This window comes from Etheostoma spectabile, chromosome 18 (genome assembly GCF_008692095.1).
Source record: "Etheostoma spectabile isolate EspeVRDwgs_2016 chromosome 18, UIUC_Espe_1.0, whole genome shotgun sequence".
Lineage (NCBI taxonomy): Eukaryota > Metazoa > Chordata > Actinopteri > Perciformes > Percidae > Etheostoma > Etheostoma spectabile.
Genome location: NC_045750.1, coordinates 4,508,892 through 4,534,473, shown reverse-complemented (window position 1 = coordinate 4,534,473; position 25,582 = coordinate 4,508,892). Strand labels below are relative to the sequence as shown.

The following is a 25,582-nucleotide window of genomic DNA, read 5'->3' as shown; positions in this document are numbered from 1 at the left end:
AGGGAATCTCTTCACATTTGGCACAAACGTCCACTTGATTTTAAGGATGAACTGATAACATTTTGGTGGTCAAAGGGTCACTGTGGCTTCACAAAATGCGTTTTAGGGTCATAACTAAGAATCCCTACGCTAATTACAGTATGACAACATCAGTCGAGAATTAAGCGGCATCGCTAGCCTGGGAAAACAATGGCGAACTTCTGGCAAATTTGAGATTTGCTCTGCAAGTCATTCAATATGACAGCCACCGAAGAGCAGCAACCAACCTGTTGATGCCGCTGTCGCTGCTATGTTACCCGGATCATTGGTCTGATTGGTTGAAGGACTATCCAATTGCGCCCAGAGTAGACCTGCACTATATTGGAAAAATCTTACATTGCGATATTTTTTTTCCTGCGATATATATTGCGATATGAAAAAAGAAAAAGTAATTTTTAAAAGATGACATAAATAGCTCTATTTGGAAATAATACATAATTTTGACTACTGCGGTGATTTTGTAGGGGAGTGTATCTACATAGAAGAAAAAAATGAAAAAGGATTTTTTCTAATGTGAACCGTTCTTTGTTGAACTCGCTAAGCTGTGACTGAGGTTACTCTTCTGAAGTGGTTTTAGAGAGGGAAATTAGGTAGAAATACTTCAGAGCTGGTTTTGGTTAAACAGAAAGTCCTCAAAGAGGTTTTAAAGGTCTATCTCTGAAGGGATCCTTTCCATAATGTTGTTAGACACTTAGAATATTAATCTGAGTCTGTCAACAGCAAAACAAGCACTTTTGTGGAGGTAAATACAAGCTGGAAAATTACCCTATTAACTTACATTGTAGCTTGTTTCTCCGCTGCCGACTGCAGCGACCTCGCTTAATACCTGACCAATGTCAAGGATTGTTGTTCCAGTCACTTAGACACAAACACATGGGAACATAGGGCCCAGGTTGAAAAAAACAGCAGTTTTTGTTGGCAAAGGCATACAACCGTGCAGCTGTAATTCTAGTTATTATTGCCAGTAAGTCTCGTGTGAATGCATCTCTGATTAGCACTACTCCCTAAACGAGTGTAAATCCCTTCAATTAGCAGCCAGGCAGAAGTTTAATTTAGATGCCCTTTCGGCTGCCTGCACTCAGCTGGTTTGAATCATTCGGATCAGAGTGGGAGCGCTGTGGTCTCCCTGTGTGGTGTGAAGCTCTTTAAATAGAAAATTCCCTCTGAACTCAGCTACATTTGAGTTTTTCCTTTTAAAAATGCACACATCCACAATTTAAAAGAACATGAACAAGAGAAAATAATATAGGGCTGCAACTTACTTACATTTTAAGTTCCCTCAAGATGAATTTTAATACTTTTGTTTTAGCGCCATCATCATTGTGCAGAACTTTTGGTTATGACCAAATTGACTAATGACATACCTCGGCCTCAGCTGTACTTTGTTTTCCATTCTAATCAGTTGATTTAAGCATGCTAACTCACTAAACTGAGCTGGTGAACATCGTAAACATATGTGCAAAACATCAGCACGCTAGCATCATCAATGACTACCTTTACATACACATAATGATCTGTTTTTGCACACATTTTGAAAAAGACAATATTCTGACTAAGCTGTGTACATGGCTAATGAAAGTGAATACTCCACTTATATTCCCGTTTACATGTAGTTGTTTAAAATAGGATTTTTTTTCAAAGTTTCCAGGTGGTATTGGACTTGTTGAAATTGAACACAGAGTCCCTCTTTCAGTCCTTCAACCAGCTTTTTGAAGACACCGCTGTTGCAATGTGTGCTCATGTCCCAAAACCTGTTATCCAAGTCTTTGATAAAGTTTAAAAGTAGGTGTGTTTCTCTTTCTTTTCCTTTTGCCATGGTTCTCTATAGTAAAGGCATTATGCAACATGACCCCACACAAATTGCAACAGAAACTCTATTATCTGATCTAGTTTCAGAAAAGTCTCCTCTATAACATATAAAAAGTCTGAAGAGATCCAAGCAGTGAAAAGTATCGAAAAATACTGAAATCTGTGATGCCAATTCCCCCGTGCAGCCCATGGTCAGAGGAGACATTGCAAGTGAATAAGGAAAATATTTTAACTAACAGATATTAACATGAAACTTCCCCAGTTGATTACATTCAGTTATTAAGTTTTCTGAACTTTAATGTTTGATTATGCAAATGAGGCATTGTATAATCAAATCAACGCATTCTCATCACGTGGTCCGTATGATATCGTATGCAAACCAAAACGCAAACTATCCTACGAAATTAGGAGATCGCCGACTTGTCATGTGACGCAAGATGGTCATGTAACGCCAGCAGGGTAAGATCTCCATGACGCTTAGTGCCGGTCGTTTTGTCGGACATTACAGTTAAAAAAAGTTAAGTTTAGGCACCAAACAACTAGTTAAGGTTAAGAAAAAGATTGTTGTTTTGATTGAAACACTCACCAGGAACACGTATTTCCTGGGTGAAAGACTTTAGTTTTTTTCATGTCCCTCTTTTTGACCTTTGTGTCGGCGTTCTAACCTCCGGTGGATTTCTGAGGACTATGGTTACCTGGTACTCAGACCTCTGCAGGGTAAATCCAGACAGCTAGCTGGACTATCTGTCCAATCGGAGTTTTCTGTTGCACGACTCAGCAAACCATTCTCACTGGGACGTTCCCAGTGCTCACTATTAGATGTTACAGGAATGTCCCAGGTGTTGATATTAAACAGGCCGTGGAAGATCACGTACTGTCAGCCTTCCTTTACTCGATTAATAAATAACAAATCTTTACAAGGTCAGTGTTCCTCTGAGCCTCAGCACATGTTTTAGACATTTTAATGGCACTGGAAAAAATCCAACTAAATAAAAATCTATGTGTAGTCTTGATTAATCTACACAATTATCCTGCATTCAGCTGTCGATGGGGAGCAAATGGAGAAGCACATGCATGAACCTCAGAGTAGTTTGTATAAATTAAGATAAGCTGTCGACTTTTGAATTAATCTGCAACTACTTTGATAATTGATTAATTGGTTAGAGTCATTTCTTTATAAAAAAAAAAGTCAGAAATCTCTGATGTCAGCCTGTTAAATGTAAATATGGTCTAGTTTCTTCTCTCCTCTGTGACAGTAAACTGAATATCTTTGAGTCGAGGACAAAACAAGACATTTGAGGACGTCATTTTGGGGCTTTGGGAAACACTGATCCACATGTTTTACCTTTTTAGAGACCAAACAACTCATCAATTCATCCAGAGAATAATCAACAGATTAGTCAACAGTGAAAATAATCATTAGTTGCAGTTGCCTTAAAGTACAGTATTTGTTGTTGAAGCAGGAAACATGTGTGTTTGATATCGATATCTCAGTTTATTGTAACATCTGTCCAGGAGTTACAGATGAAATCTAGTCTTATGACCCAATCCTGGCATATTTACAACACTGTTCATTAATATGCGCTGTCCCCGTTAAATAAGTAATTCAAAATAAATAAGTTAGCGCTTATAATAGATTCTCTGCCAGTACTCGATCGCTGTAATTTCTGCAGACCTTACAGTCTGTGTAATGTTGTGAAAATTGTATGTGCTGTGTAAGTAATTAAAGCTATAGTGCAAAGTTTCTGTCACTCCCCCACGACAAATTCTATGTAATGACAAAAAAACTGTTGTTGCGTCCACATGATTATTATTGATGAATATAAAAGAAAACAGCACCTGAAGTTAGGCAGTCAGATTCAACAGTTTGTACATACGGTATTTTATTTTCTGTCTGTTGTTTCATCATATGTTAAGTCCTTGCACCATGTGAGCAGGGTTGTGATACAAGCCTACAAATGCTTTTTAAAAATTGTTTAATTAGATAGTGAAAGGGAAAGGGGGGGTAAGAGGGGATGACACACAGCAAAGAGCCACATGTCAGCAGAGGGTGTGTCCCAATTACAGGGGTATCCAACTTCTCAGCCTCCCTGGTAAAGTCTACTCCAAGGTGCTGGAAAGGAGGGTTTGGCCGGTAGTTAAACCTCAGGTTTCTCAGCCTGGATATGAGAACTCTCTGCTTCTGGGATTTTTTCTCAATGTCGGCAAATCTGAAAAATTCTTCTTTGAGTATCACGTAATTACAGTTTGAAAAACGCTGTCTTGTCTTTTTGGTTTTGGCACACAACTAGATTAAATCTATTGTGAAGTTAAATTGATATGCGGGCTGTATTAAAACCTGTGGGGGCCGCCGGCCTTGAGTTTGACACACATGCTTTAGACAAAGCAGCACATTGATCTTTCTAATGAGCGCTGGATTGCGGGGAGAGACAAATGCTTGAAACGTCTCGGGGAGTTCAGATTTGACCCAGTGCAGTGATGTACAAAAGGAATATGCATATGTATTTGATTCATGTCCTTCTTCTTTGAGTTTGTTATGTATCCACAAACTCCCCAGACGGGTCATTACAGAAAAAAATCTCTAAGACTCTACCAATCTCTCTGTAAGTGTATGAACTGAAGAGACATCTGACAGGATTGACAGTTTAGACTATACAGTATGTACTATATGAAAACCAAATTGGCCATTCATACCGGCGCCCGGTCACAAAGCAATCCTTCTGTCCTAAGTACTCTCAGTAAAACAGGTTGCTGTGAGTCAGCTGTGTCGTAGCCTACTTTAAAAAAATAATCATTGTTTTGCTTGATTTGCTAAACTCTATGATGGCTCAGGAACATTTCTGCAGACTTTTGTAGGGCTTTTTGTCATCAAAAATGCTACAAAAGTCACCAAAAAGCGACAAAGTGTAGGAGAAAGCAACGAAAAATGACCCCAAAAAAGCAACATGCAGTAATACGGTCAAAGATATTTAGATATTTTCCAGAGCTGCTCTTAGTGAGAATGAGTTTGACACCCCTGCCATAATATATGATTCACATCCTGGTCTTCGAACCCTTCAGTGAGCACTTGTTTCTGCTTCCTGCCTGGGTACATTAGGCTAGCTTCACCAGTGAGTCATTTAATAACGTAACATAATCGCATTAGTTTTGTTTTAAACGTTTTTAACTCAGCCTATGTTTGCTTCTTTCTGTGGTAAGTGGCCGTTGTGTAAGCCTCATCATTTCCTCCCCCGCCTGTGTAACGTGTACGCATAGAAGGAAAATGGACCTGAGAAATGTCCTCGCATTATTGGCCTTCACTTCATCTCAAGGGTTCAGCGTTATTGTCATTATGTAACACATGATTGCACAATGAGATAGCAGTCGTAGCGCCCTCTCCAAGTAGGAAAAGCCACACCAATGGTTAACCGTGTTTGTCTTTGCCGTGATTTCAGCACATAATAACGCTCTAAAACTATGAAAAAGAGACGCAAAACTACAACAAAGGAATGCAAACCGACGCCACAGAGACCACAGAGACCCAAAACAACCCCAAAGGAAACAAAATGACAAACAATAGACACAACACAACTACAAAGAGGTGCAATACCCCACAAATAGACACTTAATGTATAGACGGAATTGCTTTTTTTCTTGAAGGACGCCTAAAACGTCTTCCACAAAGCCAGGTAAAACACTGGCTCTGTATCGACTCAAAATAGTTCTTTACTATAGCTTTAACCCTTGTGTTGTCTTCCCATCAACCATGAAGTTGTTGTCCCTCCTGGTCAAAAATTGAACTCTCTCTCTCTCCCTCTGTCTCTCTTTCTCTCTCTCTTTCTCTCTATCTCTCTCTGTCTGTCTGTCTGTTTATTTTTGGTGCTGGATACAAGAAACGTAATACAAAGAAGTAGCAATTGTTGAACTGTTGATTTATTAAAGCAGAAAAAAAACAGATGGACAATGTGTCCGGACGAGAGCTGACAGACATGTTGGTGTCTCTGGTGACAGACAGGGGGAGAGTGGACTTCAGGTTCCTCTCTCCGATGAAGGACATGCAGGAGTTTGTAGACCAGTGGTGTTTCACCACGACTGTGTGTTCAGTGCAGGAGGATAAAGGTCTCTCTATGATAGTATATGGTTCATATGTATATTTATTCTATTTTTGAGCATTTGTGAAGACATGGTATTTTGGTGAAAATATGTAAAACGTCTTATTTATTGAAAAAGAAATGTTTAAAAAAAAAATCTAAAAAGTCAATCACTTTCTGTCTCTCTTCCTCTCATTCTCACTCTCTCCCTCTCTGTCTCTCTCTCTCTCTCTCTCCCCTTCTCTCTCACTCTCTCTCACTCTATTAGTCTCTCTCCCCTGCTTTCTCTCTCTCACCCTCTCTCTGTCTCTCTTTCTCTCCCTTGCTCTGTCTCCCCCCCCCTCTCTCGCTCTCTCTCTCTGTGTCCTTGGGTCTGCTGCTGTTTACCGCTGACAGCAGTGAAAGAATTAAACACTGAAACAACACAGTAATTATCACATAAATACAATATATTGGCTCAGGACTATAAATTGTTCCAAATCCTTAAGAGACCCACATTGCGGAGTTTTGTTTACTGCATCAATAGAGGTATTTACGCTCGGCCAAATGGGATTCAGAGAATTTGTGTTTAATTGTGTGCTGTGCAGAGATGCAGCGAGGCTTTTGGAGGGTTTAACTGAATTTTGAAAAATCTTTATTTGTTGTCGCGGTATCTAGTTTGTGGTGATGACCTTGACAGAAGAAATAAAGTGAAACAAAGTGAAGCCGCTGTCGGTCGTGAGCAGCGTAATGACATCTCCTCGGTAAACAGCATAATCACATCAGTGGCAGTCGCTGCCAGTGCTGGTTATAAATTTATCGTTTCCAGACACGCTGGTACGCACGCACACGGACTGGGAGGCAGACAGAGAGACAGGCAGACAGAGAGACAGGCAGACAGAGAGAGAGACAGGCAGACAGAGAGACAGGCAGACAGACAGGCAGACAGAGAGACAGGCAGACAGAGAGACAGGCAGACAGACAGGCAGACAGACAGACAGGCAGACAGACAGGCAGACAGAGAGAGAGACAGGCAGACAGAGAGGAGACAGGCAGACAGAGAGACAGGCAGACAGACAGGCAGACAGAGAGAGAGACAGGCAGACAGAGAGACAGGCAGACAGACAGGCAGACAGAGAGAGAGACAGGCAGACAGAGAGATAGACAGACACAAACTAGAACTTACTGGAGATCGGGCCCTAAAAAAATCAAGGCTGACCCTACCCAAGCCGGGCCCGGCCTAGCCCGACACATTAACCCAACATTTAAATCTGACAATTTTTTAATTAAATCATTAATTTTTTAATCTCACATTTATATCTGTGTTGCCAATATCCCTGTGGCAGCAGTTTTTTCTTTACCAGGGTGGCACAAAACTGAAAAATTAAGACGAAAGGGAGAATAAACAGAGTGACAAAGTTATCAACTATTTTGATAAAACAAGACATTTGAGGACATCATCTTGGGCTTTTGGAAACACTGATCCACATTTTTTTTTTTTTTTTTTACCGTTTTCTGACATTTTCCCTATTTCTGCCTCTATAAATGTGAGTCATTATACTTTCTAATCCACTATTAAAATCGCAACATTTAGTGGATTGTGCGGCTTTTCGTGTCCTCGGATTGTTTTCTGGTTTAAAGGGACAGTTCACCCCCCAAAAAAGACGTTGCTAATGCTACGCTTGAAAACATTACTTGTATCTCTGTCCTGACATCTGCAGATAAAGTTTGCTTCTTTGACATCTGGCTCACTGAGGATTAACTTAAGCAGCTTTGCCTTTTGATAATTGTATGATTTCAAAGCCATTCTGTCTTTACAACTGTAGAATTAACAAAAAAAACACTTAATTCAAGTCAGGGAAATACCAGAACTACCTACTTCTACAACAAGCTGAATAAATCTGTTGTTTAGGAACACATTTCAGGCCTTCACGTGAGATTTACTGATGTAATACAGAATCTGATTGTATCTCTAAATCTGCGGCATAAAAAACAACCGGGGGAAACAGGGGAAGCATCGACTTATTTATGACTTCAGCTTGTTTAGACAAAAGAGATGAAGTGGAAAGTGAATTTTATTCTTGTATTTTATTTCTCGGGGGGTGTCACTGCGCTCCTCATGTGAAGGACAACGCTCCGCGAATAAACGCAAGGCGATCCATGTGTGGTAACCATGGGGATTCTGTGCACTACTGTGTCCCTGCTGTACAGCTGAATGAGATCAGCTGACTGTGGTATCATATTTCCCTTGTTGCGGGTCGATTTATAACAAATAGTGGTAATCCTTTCTTTCCTAACCACGGACTGTTATTGTTGATAGCTAAAGTTAGCTGAATTAGCATAGTCATAATTGCGGACCTTACCAATGACTCCAGTCTTGTGTCGATGCTCTGACAAGCAGAAGCCCCGCTGTCTCTGTCCTGATAACTGGCAACAATCCGTCTCTTGTTCATGGATTTGCTCGTTGTGTCGCTCGCATAGGGAAAAGTTAAACAAAATTCAGCTCTTGCAGCGGGCGTGTGACCAGCACGAACGCGACAGTTTCACGGGATTGCACCCGCGTGTTGCCATATTTCTGATACCGTGGCGGCAGAAATTTTGCCATGGCGGGCCGCCACTACAAAATCAACATACAATTTTTTTTTTTACAATGATTTATATCTGTTGCCAGCAAAACAGAGCAAAAGCAGAAAATCGGTATTATGTTCTTTACAAAGTAAATAAATGACTGACCTGACTGACTGACTGACGTGAAATGCAGTCTTCTTAGAAAAAAAATGGCCACACTCAGTACTACGGAATCCCAATGAATGAAAATTGCAATACAAATCCAATCGGCCCCCATGTATCGTGAAAGAATTGAATTGGGACAAAAGCATATTGTCCCAGCCCAATCAAAAATGAACTGTCAAATGTCAACACCGTCTTCCCTTTGAGGGATACCCGGTGTGCCACTAACGGTCCGTTTCACAATAGCCCATAACAACTTTTCATTTCCGGGATTGCTTCGGTGCCGGTGGGAATTTCAGATGTCTTTCATTTCCGTTATCTCCCTCTGTCTTTGTGTTGAGGTTCTAACCTCTGGTGGATTTTTGAGGACTATGGTTAACTGCTCTCAGATCTCTGCAGGGTAAATCCAGACAGCTAGCTAGACTGTTCAGTCTGAGTTTTCTGTTGCACAACTACAACTACTTTTGAAAGAACACATTTTCCACCAAAATCAGTTCCTTCCCGTGGCTATTTTGCAGCGGCACCGTGGCTCCGTCCGCAGCTTAGCACAGACGAAGACGATTGTGATTGGTTTAATAAACCAGAGCACATTTTTCTTCCATACGGGAATGATGTGTGGACTATCCAGACCTTCCTCCACAGCGCTGTTCAGGAAGGTCTGGCAATGTGAGACTAGTTTTCAAAATGACAGAAATGGACACCAAAGTGATGATCCTCTCTGTGCTTCTGCCTCCAGCTGATGCCGTTCTTGCAGGCAAACCTGACGGGCTTCAAGAAACTGGAGATTCTTAACTTCAGGAAGGGCAGCGTGGTCGTCAACAGCAGGATGAAGTTTGCCAAGTCGGTGCCGTACAACATCACCAGCGCCGTGCACTGCGCCCTGGAGGAGTTCTGCTTCGCCGCCTCCCAGAACCTGCACATCGAGATCGACACCCACTCTCTGGATGTTGAACCAGGTACAAATACACATTTGGTCATAAGTGGCTAGCTGTGGCCGGGTTGGTTCAGGGTAGAGCAGGTGCACATATACATAGAGGTTTATACTTTGACGCAGAGTCCAACCTGTGACGATTTCCTGCGTGTCTTCCCCCCCCCCCCCGTCAGCTTTCTCACCTAGCTTAAAGGTGGAAATGCCCAAAAAAATAATCTTTAAAAAAATAAACAAGTGGCTTGCTCAGTAAATTTAAGTTATACTCTTTGCATGTCCTAGTTTTCAAGACTGAAATGAATAAGGAACGTAAAGGTTTTTTTCCCCCCATATTGTTAAGTTATATAGATGATTATATATTATATAGATGATTGTATGAAATAAGCAGGGGCGGGGCTAGGAGGGCTGGTGCCGACCCGTGCCCTCCCTTCTAGCCCCACCCCTACTTATTGCATACAATCATATCTTTATGACTCAACAATATGGGGGGGGAGAAACCTTTAAGTTCCTCATTCATTTTTCTGCAGTACAGTGATGTGCTTTATGATATCTGTTTGTGTGAGCACGTAAACTAGCATCTCATAATAAGTCATTGTTATATTGGGGCTCCTTCTTTGTTTGTATATAAGCTTTGTATTGTAATATTGGCCACGGATGAGATTCAGGCTGAGAGCACAGATCACAAACACACTCAAATAGACTCAGTAATGAGGTCTATATGTCAAATCCACCAATCCTCAGTGGGATTGTACAGAACATTACAGGGCTAGAATAATAACAATGAAGATGAGAAGTGAGCTGAGGCGTGGGGTTGGGGATCATGTTTTTGCAGAAAGTCAACTTGTGTCATATAATTGGCCGGTGGCAATAAAATACACTCAATGCTCTAATACACACCCAGTCGTACTGTACATGCCTCACACATCTACTCTTATGAGTACAAAATAACATACTCTATTAAAAGTCCATCATTTGAGTATATTCAGAAAGAATTAACTTAGATAAGCACAATGTCGGTTTTAGAGTGATTTATTGTTAAAGGGATACTTTTCCGATATTCAACCAACTTTGTACTATAATAATGTTGGTACTATGTGTAAATGAACTATGTTAAAATACCCTCGGTGCCCAGATGTCCCTACTCACAGGCCAGCAGAAAAACTACCAAGTGACGCAAAACATGGCACATGGAGGTTTGCTGCTGGGCCTGTTGCTCAAACTACAGATTGTCCTTCCACATACAAACACAGAGGGTCCTTTCTTGCACCCAGTGCAGCGCAGCACAAAGCCCGACGCAAGTGTCTTTTGCTATTTTAAGAGCGTCTAGCGCCCACGGCGTTTAAATAAAAAATGCACCTGCACCCATCGCTGCGCCCATGGGCGTGCTGGGTATTACAGGGAGGTGTGTTTAGGTGCATTCTTGGCGTATTGCTGTTTTGAGGCAGCGGGAAGTGATCACACAATATACCAACAAAAACCTGGTCTGAAGTCAATAGCGCAGCATTTAATTGTTATTTTGACAGTACTTTTGTAAAAAGTAACTAGGCTTATGCACAGCACATGCACACTATGCTTGTTACACACACATGGACGCTCAGCAGCACACAAACATGCAAAAGATTCCAAATAAAAATATTATGGTGCAAATCCGCCATCATAATAGCAATGCTCCAAGGTCCAAACACACCTGGCTGTTAAAGGCAATTGGAGAGGACCTCTGATTAGTTGATTGCATGTTACGCCCAGAACACACTTATGATTAATGAAGACACTAAATGCAACCCTTTTAGAACCATGCGCCCGGCGCACGCCACTTGCTCAGATCGTTAAAATAGGGCCCCTAGAGTATAAAAGCCAGGGTTTTTCCTGCCTAGTGGAACGTTTGCCCCCTCGCCCCCCAAAGAGGTTTTAGCCAGCCCCAAAGGTTGGTGCAGGGGGCAGTACATAAACACCAGCAGAGGTATACAATACATTTGACTAAATACATAGGGATGTATGTATGTATGTATGTATGTATGTATGTATGTGTGATTTACAATTACATGCTGATCACACGCCATGGCATCACATGGCGGACATTTCATCCAAACGTGCAGATTTCCCCCAAGTGTATCTGACGTTTAGTCTCGGAAACCACCCACGCTTGAGGCTAAATCTTAACATTTCAATGCAGACCAGAAGCAGAGGATCTCATTAAAATCAAACATTCCTCAGCACCTCCTGGAGAGAGGAGGAGAGCAGCGGGGACACACTTCATGAATACTAATGTTTTCCCCTTCTTCATCTTCTTCTTCTTCTCTCCCTCGCAGCTGATCAGGCTGATGCCTGCAAGTTCCTGGCCTGCGAAGAGTTCTCTCGCTGCATGGTGAACGGCCGGACGAAGGAGGCTCAGTGTCTGTGCGAGCCGGGCTTCCTGTCGGTGGACGGCCTGCCCTGTCAGAGTCTGTGTGTCCTGCAGCCCGACTACTGCCAAGGAGGCGACTGTCACATTGTCCCTGGACACGGAGCCGTGTGCAGGTAAATAAGTACACACACAGGGATTGTTAGGATGTTGAGTTTTGATTCCAAACACCAACTACAGCCATTGGAAAATAGGAAAACTGGAGCTAAGAGAGAAAAAATACATTCTTTGGAGCCTTTTTAAAGCTAACAAGTGGAGACACTGATCAATGTCAATAGACAAGAAAAGGTTTGGCTTTAGCGTTCAACGTTGGGTTATCAAATGTGGTTATTTGGGCTTATCAAATAACAGATAAATTGCTATATTTATTTACAACCTATAAACACATCATGAACAGTGCCATAGATGAGTTAAAGTTTACTGAAAGTGGAGGCTGCTTTTTCAGCCTTTTTTTTTTTTAAATGTTCAAAATAACAACTTCTTAAGGTCATTATTGTGTTTACAGCTGCAACAAAAATCAATTAGTGATGCTTTATTAATCTTGTAACATAAAAGCATTTGCTGCAAAATGGAACAACAATGGAATAAATAATGGACAGCTTGCTAAAAAAAGATGGCTACGTTGCGTATTGTTATGTTTGTCAGTTAACAGGTGTAACACTGATGTCTTTCTTTCTGCTCCATTCAAACTTGGGGTCTTCTTGAAATGCTAATTTAATTTGACCTTTCAGCATGAAATGTGATTTTTATTTTTCAGTAATTTTGTATGTAAACAGTGCTTTTCTGAAAGATCAGATTTCATACTTTATGTAACCAGCCAGATGATGCTCAATTTTCTATAAACTACCAAAATTAATTTTTAGTAAGCCCCCTTTTAATGACAGTAAAGCCCAGTTTAGACCAAAGAGCCTCATCTCATTGGTGTGAACTAGCAGGTTTCAGAATGCTGCAGAAGTTTTAACTCACCTCATCGCAAATCTTTGGTCTCAACTGGACTTCAACCTTTAGTGTGTAACTTTTTGATATTAACGAACGTCCGTTACATTCAAGCCGTTGCCAAAGGAGTTGCTACGAAGGTAATTAAGACTTTCAGCTCCACACAGCTCTTTCTGTAATGGAGAATGGAGAAACTGGAGTGAAGATAATGACCTCTTCTGAAGAGTCTATTGTGTTTTTTTAATCCTCTGTGTCCTCCTAGGCTACTAGCAACTGTGTGAAGGAAAAGGAGGTGGGGGGGGAGGCTGTGCGTGACAGTTTTGTTGTCATTACTTAGAATTCCTCATGGGGGCAACATAAACTACTCACAATAGCTTGAATTCTGTCCTAAAAGTGGGATTAGTATTGATAAACAGCTGAGAGATTTCCAGTCTCAGTTTTAAAATGTCGGCCCATTCATCAAAAAGCTCATACTGCTCAAAAGCTTAATTAATCTTGTGGTTCATTAACTGTGTGTCGGTTTACACGCAGACGCTTATGTCCTCGGGAGATTCAATATATTATAAAGCTAACTACATTAAAAGTAATTGCCGGGACTGTTAATGAACTTCCTCGTGGGGAGCTTTAACTCTTTTAAAACTAAGACTGTTTCAAGTTTAGCTGACAGGGTGACCTGATAGTTTGTAATACTTTATCCTTTGTCAGTATAGATTCCGGACATTTTATCTTTTCTCTGTCGTAAACATATCCCTCAAGTCCATTCCTCAATGATTAATTGACAAAATAATTAGCGGACTTATTGATGACATTGAAAAAATAAAAGACAGTAAGCCCTATTTTTGGGGATGGGGATACTCCACACATGTGCTTACATGGATGTGTCATGGAAAAATGTATTCTCAGTGCATTTCAATTCACGGAGAATGTTTAGCCTTGGACAACAAAGAAATGGTATTCATCGCTGCAATCGTTGACCAAATTGTTTAACAGTAACAAATACTAACACACAGTGGATAGGTGACAGTTTGGCTTTACTTTGTTAAACAGAACAGACCTGGACTGCATCCCAGGATAATTATGAACCCTGAGCCGCTAATGTTGACAAAACGTTACATGCATTGAGTGCGCCTCAACGCATTTAGTGTTTATTAAACACAAATTATCAGAAATTGTTGCCTGAGCAAACGCTTACATTGATAAGTGCTTTACCAATAACATTATTATTTATTTTAGATTTCACAAACAAGGCTTTCGGGGGAGCTGAGTTCCACGTAGCTTCGCGTATTTCCAACCCTGGTTGCAGGCCTGAAGTGGACTGAGCTTTGGAATAATCACAGTTTTTGCTCATACTGAAATATTTTGGCATCGAGGATACGTCTTTGCTTCATTTCTTGTGTCTGTTTGTTTACCCTAAATTTAGATTTGACTTCAGTGTGAACACATTTAGAGTTCAGCAGAGAAACCTACTAGTTTTATGAGGTTCGCGGTGCTTTTGTTTGTTCATTCCTCTGATTTTTGTTTGCCTCCTATGTTTACACTCACATACAGACTAATCTCTCTCTCTCTCACATCTCAGCCCTCACCACTATAAATCAATGCTAAGTGGATTTTAAATTGAGAGAAAGTGTTTCTTATATTAACTACCGGCTCACAGTCGCTGCCCTTCTACTGCCATAAAAAATCTAATTTCAACCCTGTTAGACTTCAGCACCGCAGCTCCCTACACAAAACACCTCTGAGAGTTCTCTTACCTTACATTCCCATCTTCTCAACCTTTGCAAGATATTTTTAGAGGTATTTTTACATCCGTATTATCTTTATGGGGTTGCGCTCTGAGACAGAATCTCATTTTCTGAATTTCCATTTAGCCCCTGGTCAGTAATGGGATGTTACCGGAACTACAAAGGAGAATTCCAAAATCATGAACTCTTCTGTGAGCTCCTATGCAACAACGATCAGAGGTGGAAGAAGATCACTTGATTTGACTTGACTTAAGTAAACGTAGTGTAGAAATACTCTGTTACAAGTAAAAGTCCTGCATTCCTAATAAGTAACGAAAGTATCAGCATCTATATACTGTATACTTAAAGTACTAAAAGTAAATATATTCTTTATGCATAATTATGTGTGCATTAATGTGTTCACCACTTAAATGTTATTTTAATTTATACTGTTTATTGATCTCCAGTGGGTAAATTACAATTTACATTCTGTTTAGTTAGTAATCACCACACAGTAATCACCATACACAGGCCCGAAATACACACACACACATGCTCGGGACCTATTCATGCACAAATGGAGAGATTTGAGAGTGAGTGGGCTGCCAGTGCTGGAACAGCGCCCTGAGGGGTTGGGGGAGTACGGTTCCTTGTTCCTGTACCTGGCAGTGCTCAGGAGGTGAAGTGGCATCTCTCCAGCTTTCAATCCACACTGTACAGGGACTTTAACCAGCGACCCTCGGGTTCCCAACTCCCTACAGACTGAGCTAATGCCACCCAAATGTTGCAGCTAAGAGAAATGGAGCTCATTTTAATGACTTTGAATCACTGCTGGGTAGTTTGTGAATGTGTTTGCAGTATTGGAGGAACTGAATACAGTAAAGTAATTTTTCGTCTCAGTGGTTTTGTTCCATATGAATATTAAATGTACAAACTGCAGTAGAGCTGCAAAGATTAATTGATTATTTACTCAACAATTCTTTTGATAATCAAGTTATTAGTTTGTAATTAGTTAGTTTGAGCTTTTTTTTGTGGTAAAACTCTTAATTTGCAGCTTATTAAATGTGAATATGTTGTAGTTTCTACACTCCTCTGTGACAGTAAACTGAATAGCTTTGAGTTGTGGACAAAACAAGACATTTGAGGACGTCATATTGGGCTTTCGGTAATAATCCACAGATTAATTGACAATGACAATAAATTGAAAAGCTAAGGCTGTTGTCTCCTCTCAGAAATCTAAGGTAGCAGCAGCTTTTCTGTCTGCTCTGGGGGATTGAAGAGGCTTGGGGTTTGCAGTCAACTTGGATTTGCCGCCCTTGATTAACACTGAACCCTGTTTGATCTAATCCTGCAGACCAGCCAAGAACAGGGCAGAGAAAACAGACAAAGGCAGTACACCCTAAACAGTTAATACTGCAGAGCTGCACATTCCTTTTAATCATTTGGCTGCTTGACAACATGTAGGGCTGCTGCAAGAGGCAAATTAATCAGTTTGGTGTGAGATAGAGGCTTGTAAATCAAAAGATTCCCTGAAACCACACTGAGGAAAACCTATGAGACTCTGTACAGTGGGGCTCCAAAGTTTGGGCACCCCAGGTAAATATTTGTATTAATGTGCATAAAGAAGCCAAGAAAAGATGGAAAAATCTCCAAAAGGCATCAAATGACAGATTAGAAATTTGTGTAATATGTCAAAGAAAATTTAGATTTTATTTTCATCCTTTATACTTTCAAAATAACTTCTACGTCCTTACCACAAAAATCAGCGTTTAAAGTTTGCAAATGAACATATAGATAAGCCTGATAGATTGTGGAAACAAGTTCTGTGGACCGAGGAGGTTAAAGTAGAACTTTTTGGCCGCAATGAGCAAAGGTACGTTTGGAGAAGAAAGGGCACAGAATTTAATGAACTGAACCTCTGTCCAGCTGTTAAGCATGGTGTTGGATCAATCATGCTGTGGGGTTGTATTGCAGCCAGTGGCACAGGGAACATTTCATGAGTAGAAGGAAAAATGGATTCAATAAAATTTCAGCACATTTTGGACGCTAACTTGATGCCATCTGTAAAAAAGCTAAAGTTAAAGAGAGGAGGGCTTCTACAAATTAATAAAGATCCTAAACCCCCCCCTTAAAAATCCACCGTGGATTACATCAAGAGGTGTAAACTGAAGGTTTTGCCATGGCCTTCACAATCTCCTGACCTCAACATAATTGAAAATCTATGGATAGACCTTAAAAGAGCAGTGCGTGAAATCTCAAAGAACTGGAAGACTTTTTGGAAGGAAGAATGGGCGAAGATACCTCAAACAAGAATCAAAAGACTCCTGGCTGGCTACAAGAAGCGTTTCCAAGCTGTGATACTTGCCAAAGGTAGCAGAACAAGGCATTAACTCTGCAGGGTGCCCAAACTTTTGCAGACGCCATTTTGGGTGTTTTGTTATTTTGAAAGTGTAAATGATGGAAATAAAATCACACTTGATGACATATAATGCCAAAGTCTATTTTGTCATTTGATGCCTTTTGGAGATTTTTCCATCTTTTCTTGGCTTCTTTGTGCACATTAATACAAATATTTACCAGGGGTGCCCAAACTTTCGAGCCCCACTGTATGTCTAAAACACAGTTGTTGTTGTTCAGGTTTTGTCCTGCACTTTGCTCTCCATGTGGCCCTGTTACTCCTGGTCACGATTTTGTCCTTCAGCCACATTCTTACCTGGCTTACCTACTAAAATTTGTTCTGGTTGGATTCTGGCCCCGGTTAGTGTGAAAGTTGTCAGCAGTGTGTGGGTGCAATGCTGGATGCATAGAGCGTCTTAAATACAGTTTACTGGCAGGCTGAATGAAAGAGGATGGATGGATGGATGGATGGACAGATGGATGGATGGATGATGGATGTCCAAAATTAGCACCATCTATAACTTACAAAAATTGGTCAAATATGCAAGAGGCTAGTAGATTTGCTTCGCTCACCAGCCAAAAAAACAGTGGTAAACTACAAGGTGGGTGGTAGACAAAAAACTTAAGTTTGGGCCATGGATGGATGGATGGATGGATGGATGGATTTCATTAACAGATGTTTTTGATTTTTTTTAAAAATAATTCCAGCAGACTGATCTTCATCCTTTGATGCGGTAATACTACATCTAGCACAATATGTACTAATCTAGGAATGACCATTAAATGATGAAATCAGCTTCATTGATTTATTCTGATTAATTTTTACTTAATGAACGCGTTGTGGTCTAATGAGTGCATTTTGGTTTGATGACACTGGGCAAACCATCCTCACTACTATCATTTAAGTGTTAGGATGTTGTATTTTTACACTGATGTGATGAGAACGTACTGGCAGAAGCTGCTAGAGAAATACATTTGAAACATATGTATCATTTTAACCCTTGCTTCTGATGTAATAAGTAACCCCCCGTTGCTGTGTGTACAGAATACCTGACAAATTAAAATGACAGTATAGACATAGATACAGAATATGGACCCTTGGTTTAAGTAGTTAAGAAATATAAAGCACATCCTTCCTTGTGTTGCAGAGACAGAAGTCACTAAACCGTTTTGAGTGTTAACAAAATGTCCCCTGAAATGGAAAATAAAGATGTAAAATGTGTCTGAAGAGCTGAACATTTGCTCGTTTTTTTAACTCGGTGATGCAAAAGGGACCGCTTCGTAATTTAAGGATGAATCTGAATGAACAACTTTAAAATCAGTTGGGAACAGTGATGATACTTTCATTTCCAAAAACAATACAGAGACAAACATAAGTGATCTCAAGATAGCATCATATCTCAATCTGTGTGTTTTCATCTGAAAATAATCTGCCGAATGTCTTCTACTCCCGGTTCAGTCCATGTGCTTTTCCTGCTCTTTTGTATTTCAACACATTTGCCGTATGTGCAGGTCTTCTGCGATATCTTCACTCCGAATCACTTTTCTAGAAACAAAGACTACGGGAGTTTCTCACATCAGTACATGTGCAGTGTGTTTCATTTTCACACCTTCATTTTTCTTTTTTCACAGATACCAAGACAGCTACTCCCTCCCGGGCATTGCCAGTTAAGAAAAAGAATGGGATTGGACGTCACCAGAGAATACCACAAAAGGTAAGAGGGGCTCGTTGCCAGCAGCAAGGTTGCTCTGGTTAAGTCCCACATGTGCAATCATGTGTTACTGCTGGAGGAAAGATCGTGCACACTCAGCAAGGCTTCAGTGGATGAATTGGGGCTGAATATGATGAAAAAAAATCAGATGCTGCAGAGAAAAAACTTGCAGTTTGAGATTAAATCCACACCTAAAACTGTCATTATCTTCCTGTGGTCATTTTGCTTTGGACAAATTACCGGGCCGTTATCCTTCCCACCCAGAGTGGCTCAGAGCCGCTGCGTCTGAAGCAGATGGAGATCTGATGGGTGACTAATTAAACCTCCCAAAGGATGGACGAGGACTGAATGTCAAGAAACACTATGATTAGTCCCGAGTCCCTGTCTAACCCTATGGTGATTAGTCTGCTCCTCTCTGATCCTCTTTTGGGGTCTAAACATAGACCATAAAGATAGTAGGCAGGTAGGCATAGCATCCTTGACATCAATTACCAAAACTGCATAGCGCCCCTTTAACCCTCATGTTGTCCTTGGGTCAAATTGACCCATTTTCAGCTCTTTCTTTTTTTTGTCACAAAACATGGGCCGTTGAAATAAACACTGAAAAAGGCCAACATTAAAAATATTTTAATTAGAATATGTTATTTTTTTTAAACAGCAAACACAACATTAAAAAAGTGACAAAAATGTGGGGAAAAAGCGATGAATTTTTTTTTTTCAAGGTTTTTTATCAATTCATAACAACAGTTCTCTCGAGACACTTTACAGATAGCGTTAACACGAGGGTTAAGTTACTAGCTAACACTAGCACTAGCTAGGTAACTTGGTTGCTGAACAAGAAATTTTTAGGCGACCAAAATATTCCAATTAACACACAGTGAGAAGGTCAAAGTTTAAGATTAGATTAGATTAGATTAGATTAGATTAGATTAGATTATACTTTATTTATCCCACGACGGGGAAATTCTGTCGTTACAAGTATTAAAACATGCCTGTTGGTTAATTTCTGCATAACACGGCCATATATTGTTTGTACATATTTGGTGCTGTAGAAAATGCTACATTGTTTATGGAAAATCAATAAAAATTGTTAAACAAAAAATAAAAGATTAAAACATGGACAGCAGCCAAAAACAAGTTGAGGTCCCGTTAAATGTCCACAGTGTTAGCATGGTTAGCATCGCTAAGCCTCGGTCCTGATTACCAGGCCTAAAGCATCCATTGTCTTTATCGTGTATTTTAAAATAACTGGGACCAACATTTACTAAATCAACATCATGCTGTATTGAAGAAGACTAATTGAAACTAGTGATTGAGACCATCAACGCATTAGGAAAATGTTTATTGATTAATAAGTCAAGAGAGAAGTAGGCTCATTTTCGCAGACTTTTTAGAAACAGACTTCTTGTTGGAGCCGGTGGAGTTTCCCCGGCTGGCAGTTTGGTAGAATGCAGATTTAAAGCAGATTTAATTTCACTTTTCAGGCCTGGAAGCTTTGTCTATTATTTTTGCAGTCTGTGCGTCTGAAACGCTGCCGCGCTGCGAGGGAAGCTCAGGACCTCTCCCTCTCCTTCTGCTCCAAACTAAAACATCAGCTTGTTAAATTTTATTTTTTTTGTTTTATTTTCTTCGTAGTAGCCACGCTGTTGTGCAACTAAATCAACTTAAAATATTATGTCTTTGTCCGCTTTGCTCTGTTGACTTAAGTAGTTAAACCGCTGAAAACATTAAAGCTGAAGAGGCGAACTCTGTAAAAGGATCACTTAAACAGTTTGAGGGGAGCAATCAGCAGTTTGGATCCACATTTACAAGAAGGACACTGTTTCTCATAAGTCTTTGAGTTCCAGGAAAGTACCATGTAATTTGGCACTAATTATAGGAAATTGAAGGACTTCTACTTAATTAATTCCAATTAATTGCCAGCGTTAAAAGCTAATGTAACCCTGAGTCATTTCGTCAGTGCACTGCAGATCATTTGATCATGCTTATTTATGGTACTCAACACAGTTGGAACTTCGAGTTCAAGGACATGAAAGTAGAAAGAACATTTTTCCCTCCCACAGCTAACTATGAATAGATGTAGAAACACCCATGGACAAAATTCTACTGACTGCTTAAGACATTTTCTTAACATACCATGACATGAGTTTTTATTTAACTTTTGTCAACAAACTATACTTGCAACTTTTTGTTTTCCTTTTTTCAACATACTATACCAGGACTTTTTATTTGACTTTTCAACATACTATAATATGAAGTTTTTATTATTTTTTTGACATACTATAGTGTGACTTTTAGAACTTTTTTGACATACTATACATTCATTTTTTTAATGAATTTTCAACATACTATACTTTGACTTTTCAATGATTTTTATCAATACTTATACACATGACATACAATACCATGACTTTTTACAGCGTACTAAACTTATTTGTTTTTTTGTATATAAATAAATAAAACTATAAATCTTTTACGACATACTATACTATGAGTATTTGTGAATTTTTTTGACATACCATACTATACTGTACTATGAATCTTTTTCGACACACTGTATTAGGACTTTTTGTGAAGTTATTCAACCATTAATCTTTTTAATTTTTTTTCATACATTTAGAAATTACAAACAATACACTGAGGCTGGGAACGCGTCCCAAGACCAAAAAAAATAGAGAGGCTAGACGGGAGGGAGGGAAGACAAAACTCCACATGCAGACACCATACATTTTTCAACATACTATACCATGACATTTTTGATTGACGACTATGACTTTGTTAGGACGTTTTTTGACATACTATACTATGACTTTTTTTTTGCGATCACATTTTTTATTTAAGCAAAAGTAGACTTGTCTTGATGACAATATACAGAAATGTTCACTACATATACAGAGGAAGGGAAACCTTTTCCCATAATCCTTCTTGTAATGAAATGTTTCCACACCCAAACAAAGAGAGGAATCACAGGACACAACAACAAAAACACTCCAGCAACAACGATTTCTGCAGCTACTGTGACTTTTTTCAACATACTATACTACGACTTTGTTATGACTTTTTTTCAACATACTATACTACGACTTTGTTATGACTTTTTTCAGCAAACCATCCTTGACTTTTTTTTTTTTCTTGACTGATTTATTTCTACATTTTTTGATATACTAAACTATGAATAAAAAAAGAATTTGGATACTATACTATGACTTACTATACTATGACTTGACCATTTAGAACATACTATACTATTACTATTTTGACTTTTTTTTTGATGACATTTTTAAGGATACCTTACTCTAATATGACTTCTTTTCAAAATAATATATTATGACTTTTTGGACTTTAGCGTTCTATACTACTGACTTTTTTCAACACACTATATATATATATATATATATTTATTTTTTTGACAGCTTTTACTATGACGTTTTATCACTTTTTTTCAACATACTAGACCATGACTTTTTCCTGACTTTTTTTGACTCACTATACTATGACTTTTCATGACTTTTTTTAAACTTTTTAATTATTTTTTAAAAAACTTTTTTCAACATACTGTGAATTTTTTTTATTTCTTTATAAGACATACTATATTATGACTTACTATACTATGACTTGACCATTTAGAACATACTATACTGTTACTTTTTTCGACATTTTTTTTGGATGACCTTTTTTAAGCATACCTTACTATATATTATGACTTCTTTTCAAAATAATATATTATGACTTTTTGGACTTTAGCGTTCAATACTACTGACTTTTTTCAACACACTATATTTTTTCTCTTTTTTGACATGCTTTACTATGACGTTTTATCACTTTTTTTCAACAAACTAGACCATGACTTTTTTCTGACTTTTGTCACTTACTATACTATGACTTTTTATTTATTTTTTTATCAAACTATACTGACTTCTTTATGACTTTTTATTTATTTTTTTTATCAAACTATACTGACTTCTTTATGACTTTTTTCACTTACTCTACTCTGACTTTTTCGGCATACCGTACTATGACTTTTTATGAATGGTTTCAACATACTATACTGTGACTTTTTTATGACTTCTTTCAACATAACATACTATGAATTTTTATGACTTTTTTCACTTACTATACTATGACTTTTTTTTTTTTACTTTTTTCAACATAACGCAAGACTTTTTATGACTTTTTTCACTTACTATAATATGACTTTTTTTGAAATTTTTCAACATACTAGAATATATTATGACTTTTTATGATATTTTTGACTGACCATACTATGCTTTTTTCTACATTTTTTAACATACTATACTATGACTTGTTATACCTTTTTTGACAAACAATACTGACTTTTTTCTACATTTTTTGACGTACTGAACTATGACTTTTTATATATTTTTTCCTCATACTATACTTTGACTTTTTATGATTTTGTTTCGACATACTCTATGACTTTTTATAACTCTTTTACTTACTATACTATGATGTTTTATGACGTTTTATCAACATACTCTATTACTTTTTTATGACAGTTTTTAACATACTATACTATAACTTTTTAATTTTTTCACTTACTATACTATGACTTTCTTTTGACATACTGTATTATGAATTTTTCTTTTTTTAAACAAACGATACTGATATTTTTATGACTTTTTTTTCTAAATTTTTTAACATGCTAAACTGTGACTTTGTTATGACAAAACTACACATGCAGATACAGACACAAGACAAGGAGCAATACTCTGACTTTTTATGACTTTTTTGACTAACTATCCTGACATTTCTACATTTTTTAACATACCACGCTATAAAGTTTTCTGACTTCATTCAACATACTATATTATGATTTTTTTGGGACTTTTTTCGACCTACTATACTATGACTTATTATACTACAACTTTTTATTACTTTTTCAGCATACCATACTATGACTTTTTATAACTGTTTTCAGCATACTATACTGTTACTTTTTTTAACATATGACTTTTATGACGTTTTTCAGCATACCATACTATGACGTTTTATGACTATTTTCAATATTATACTATGACTTTTTAATGACTTCTTTCAACATAACATACTATGAATTTTATGACTTTTTTACTTACTATACTATGACATAACTATTTTTTTTACTTTTTAACATACTGTGATTTTTGTATTACTTTTTAAGACATACTATATTATGACTTACTATACGATGACTTGACCATTTAGAATATACTATAATGTTACTTTTTTCGACATAGTATACACTATGACTTTTTATGAAGTTTTTTGGACTTGCTATACTATGTCTTTTTATGAAATTCGTTAAATGATTTTCTTATGCAAAATTGGTTTCAGTGCCCCTTTAATATTGCACCTTTTTCCTTTTTCTCTGCAGACTCGATGAAATAGAATTCGTCAGCAGGAACTCGGGACTCATCACAACCTCACAGTTAGAAATCAAAAGCTGAAGAGCTTTCAGGACAAAGTGTTTGCCTCCAAAGAGGACATTCTTCCTTCTGTGCTATCAGACATTTAGGCCACTTTGGAAACTGCCGGACAGCCGCCGTCATCGTCGCTGAAGAGGATCTCAGCACATGACTCTGCAGCCTCGATCATTGATCGCTCTGGACTGTTTTTGTTTACGTCTGCTGACTCTTTTGTGTTTGTGTAGTAAATAGGTGGTTAAAAATACACAAGATCTAGCATGCTAACATGAGATCATCTGAAAGCTCTCAAATACGGAAACAGAAAAATGAACCTCGCATCAGGGATCTGCTTTATTTTTTCATTTAGGTCTGTAAACACTGTCAGAACTGGACGTTCTCATCCTTTCACAGCTTAATACAAACATTCTTTACCCTGTTGTACACCTGAACCTCTTATATACTGGGACTGAAGATGAGGATCACTGTTGATGTGTTGCCAGAGTAACAAAGAGGAATATGCAGCTGATTTCATTGCAATCTTAATCAGTGGTTACCAACCCCCCCTTTTTTTTAAGCTTCAGACCCCTTAAAAATCAAGCAGTATTTATTTTGAGCCCACTCCTGGACTCAAGGTTATAGTTTTGAGCACCAAAAAGTGAATTTTTCTTTCTCAAATTGTTTGTTGTGAAAGATTTTTTAAGGCCTAACAAGGTGAAATAATCCAGTATTTCTAAAGGAAAAAGTGAAAAACTAGAAAAGCTGTTTGTCTTTATTGGTGCTTTGAGCTATATGCTTACGTTTTGCAGGAATGTTTACCACGTTTTATCATCATCTTAGTGTAGCTTGTTAGCATGCTAACAATGAATTTTGTGGGCAAATGCAGCCAGTTTTTGAGTTGTAGATCTGTAATATCACCATATTCCCTTGTACAGTTCATGTAAATAGACATAACATCTACTTTTGGAGGGGAAAAAAACTAACTTTTTCTTATTTGAAGTGTTAAATTGTCATCTACATGTTTTACAATCAATAGTTGAAAATACAAACTGTGTTGGATAAGAGACCCTATTTTCTTATTTTTTAAACAGGTGTTGAGATATTCAGGTGTAGTTTGACCTCAAACTAAAGTGAAAGAAGATAAAGAGAGGTGAGTGAAACATGGAATGCTTTTATTCATCTGTTAGAGAGATCAGCGTTACAAAAGTGACAGTGGACAAAGGCAGTGCTTCCCGAGGAATGATTGTGATGTGTGGAAGAGAAACAGATCGGAGCAGATGCAGGATTTTCTTCTTCACTTCAGAAAATATGTCAAGGTCGTCATTACTCAGGCGTTACAACCTAAAACTGAGGTCGTAACTGTGGGCAAAGCTCAGAATGTGGCATCTTTACACTCGGCATTAACGGACAGGAGAACGCCTCGTCTGACCTGGTTCTGCATGTTGGTACGTCTTAAAT

At 38.4% G+C, this 25,582-nt stretch overlaps 1 protein-coding gene and 1 long non-coding RNA gene across 9 annotated transcripts in view; one reads left to right on the top strand and one right to left on the bottom strand.

Annotated features, from left to right (window-relative positions):
- Positions 1-25,202, top strand: part of impg1a (interphotoreceptor matrix proteoglycan 1a) — a 74,818-nt gene extending 49,616 nt beyond the window's left edge. For all 8 annotated transcript variants that reach the window (XM_032543779.1, XM_032543782.1, XM_032543780.1 and 5 more), the window contains 4 exons: positions 9,364-9,583; positions 11,865-12,072; positions 18,643-18,725; positions 24,097-25,202. In XM_032543779.1, coding sequence (XP_032399670.1) covers positions 9,364-9,583; positions 11,865-12,072; positions 18,643-18,682 — 468 coding nt within the window. In that variant the 3' untranslated portion in view covers positions 18,683-18,725; positions 24,097-25,202. The remainder of the gene's footprint in view (positions 1-9,363; positions 9,584-11,864; positions 12,073-18,642; positions 18,726-24,096) is intronic.
- Positions 4,587-17,639, bottom strand: LOC116706835 (uncharacterized). The gene is made up of 3 exons (XR_004336321.1): positions 17,626-17,639; positions 13,249-13,253; positions 4,587-4,675 (listed from the first exon to the last, which is right to left on the bottom strand). It is a non-coding gene; the product is annotated as an uncharacterized LOC116706835 (long non-coding RNA).
- Positions 25,203-25,582: the final 380 nt, after the last annotated feature.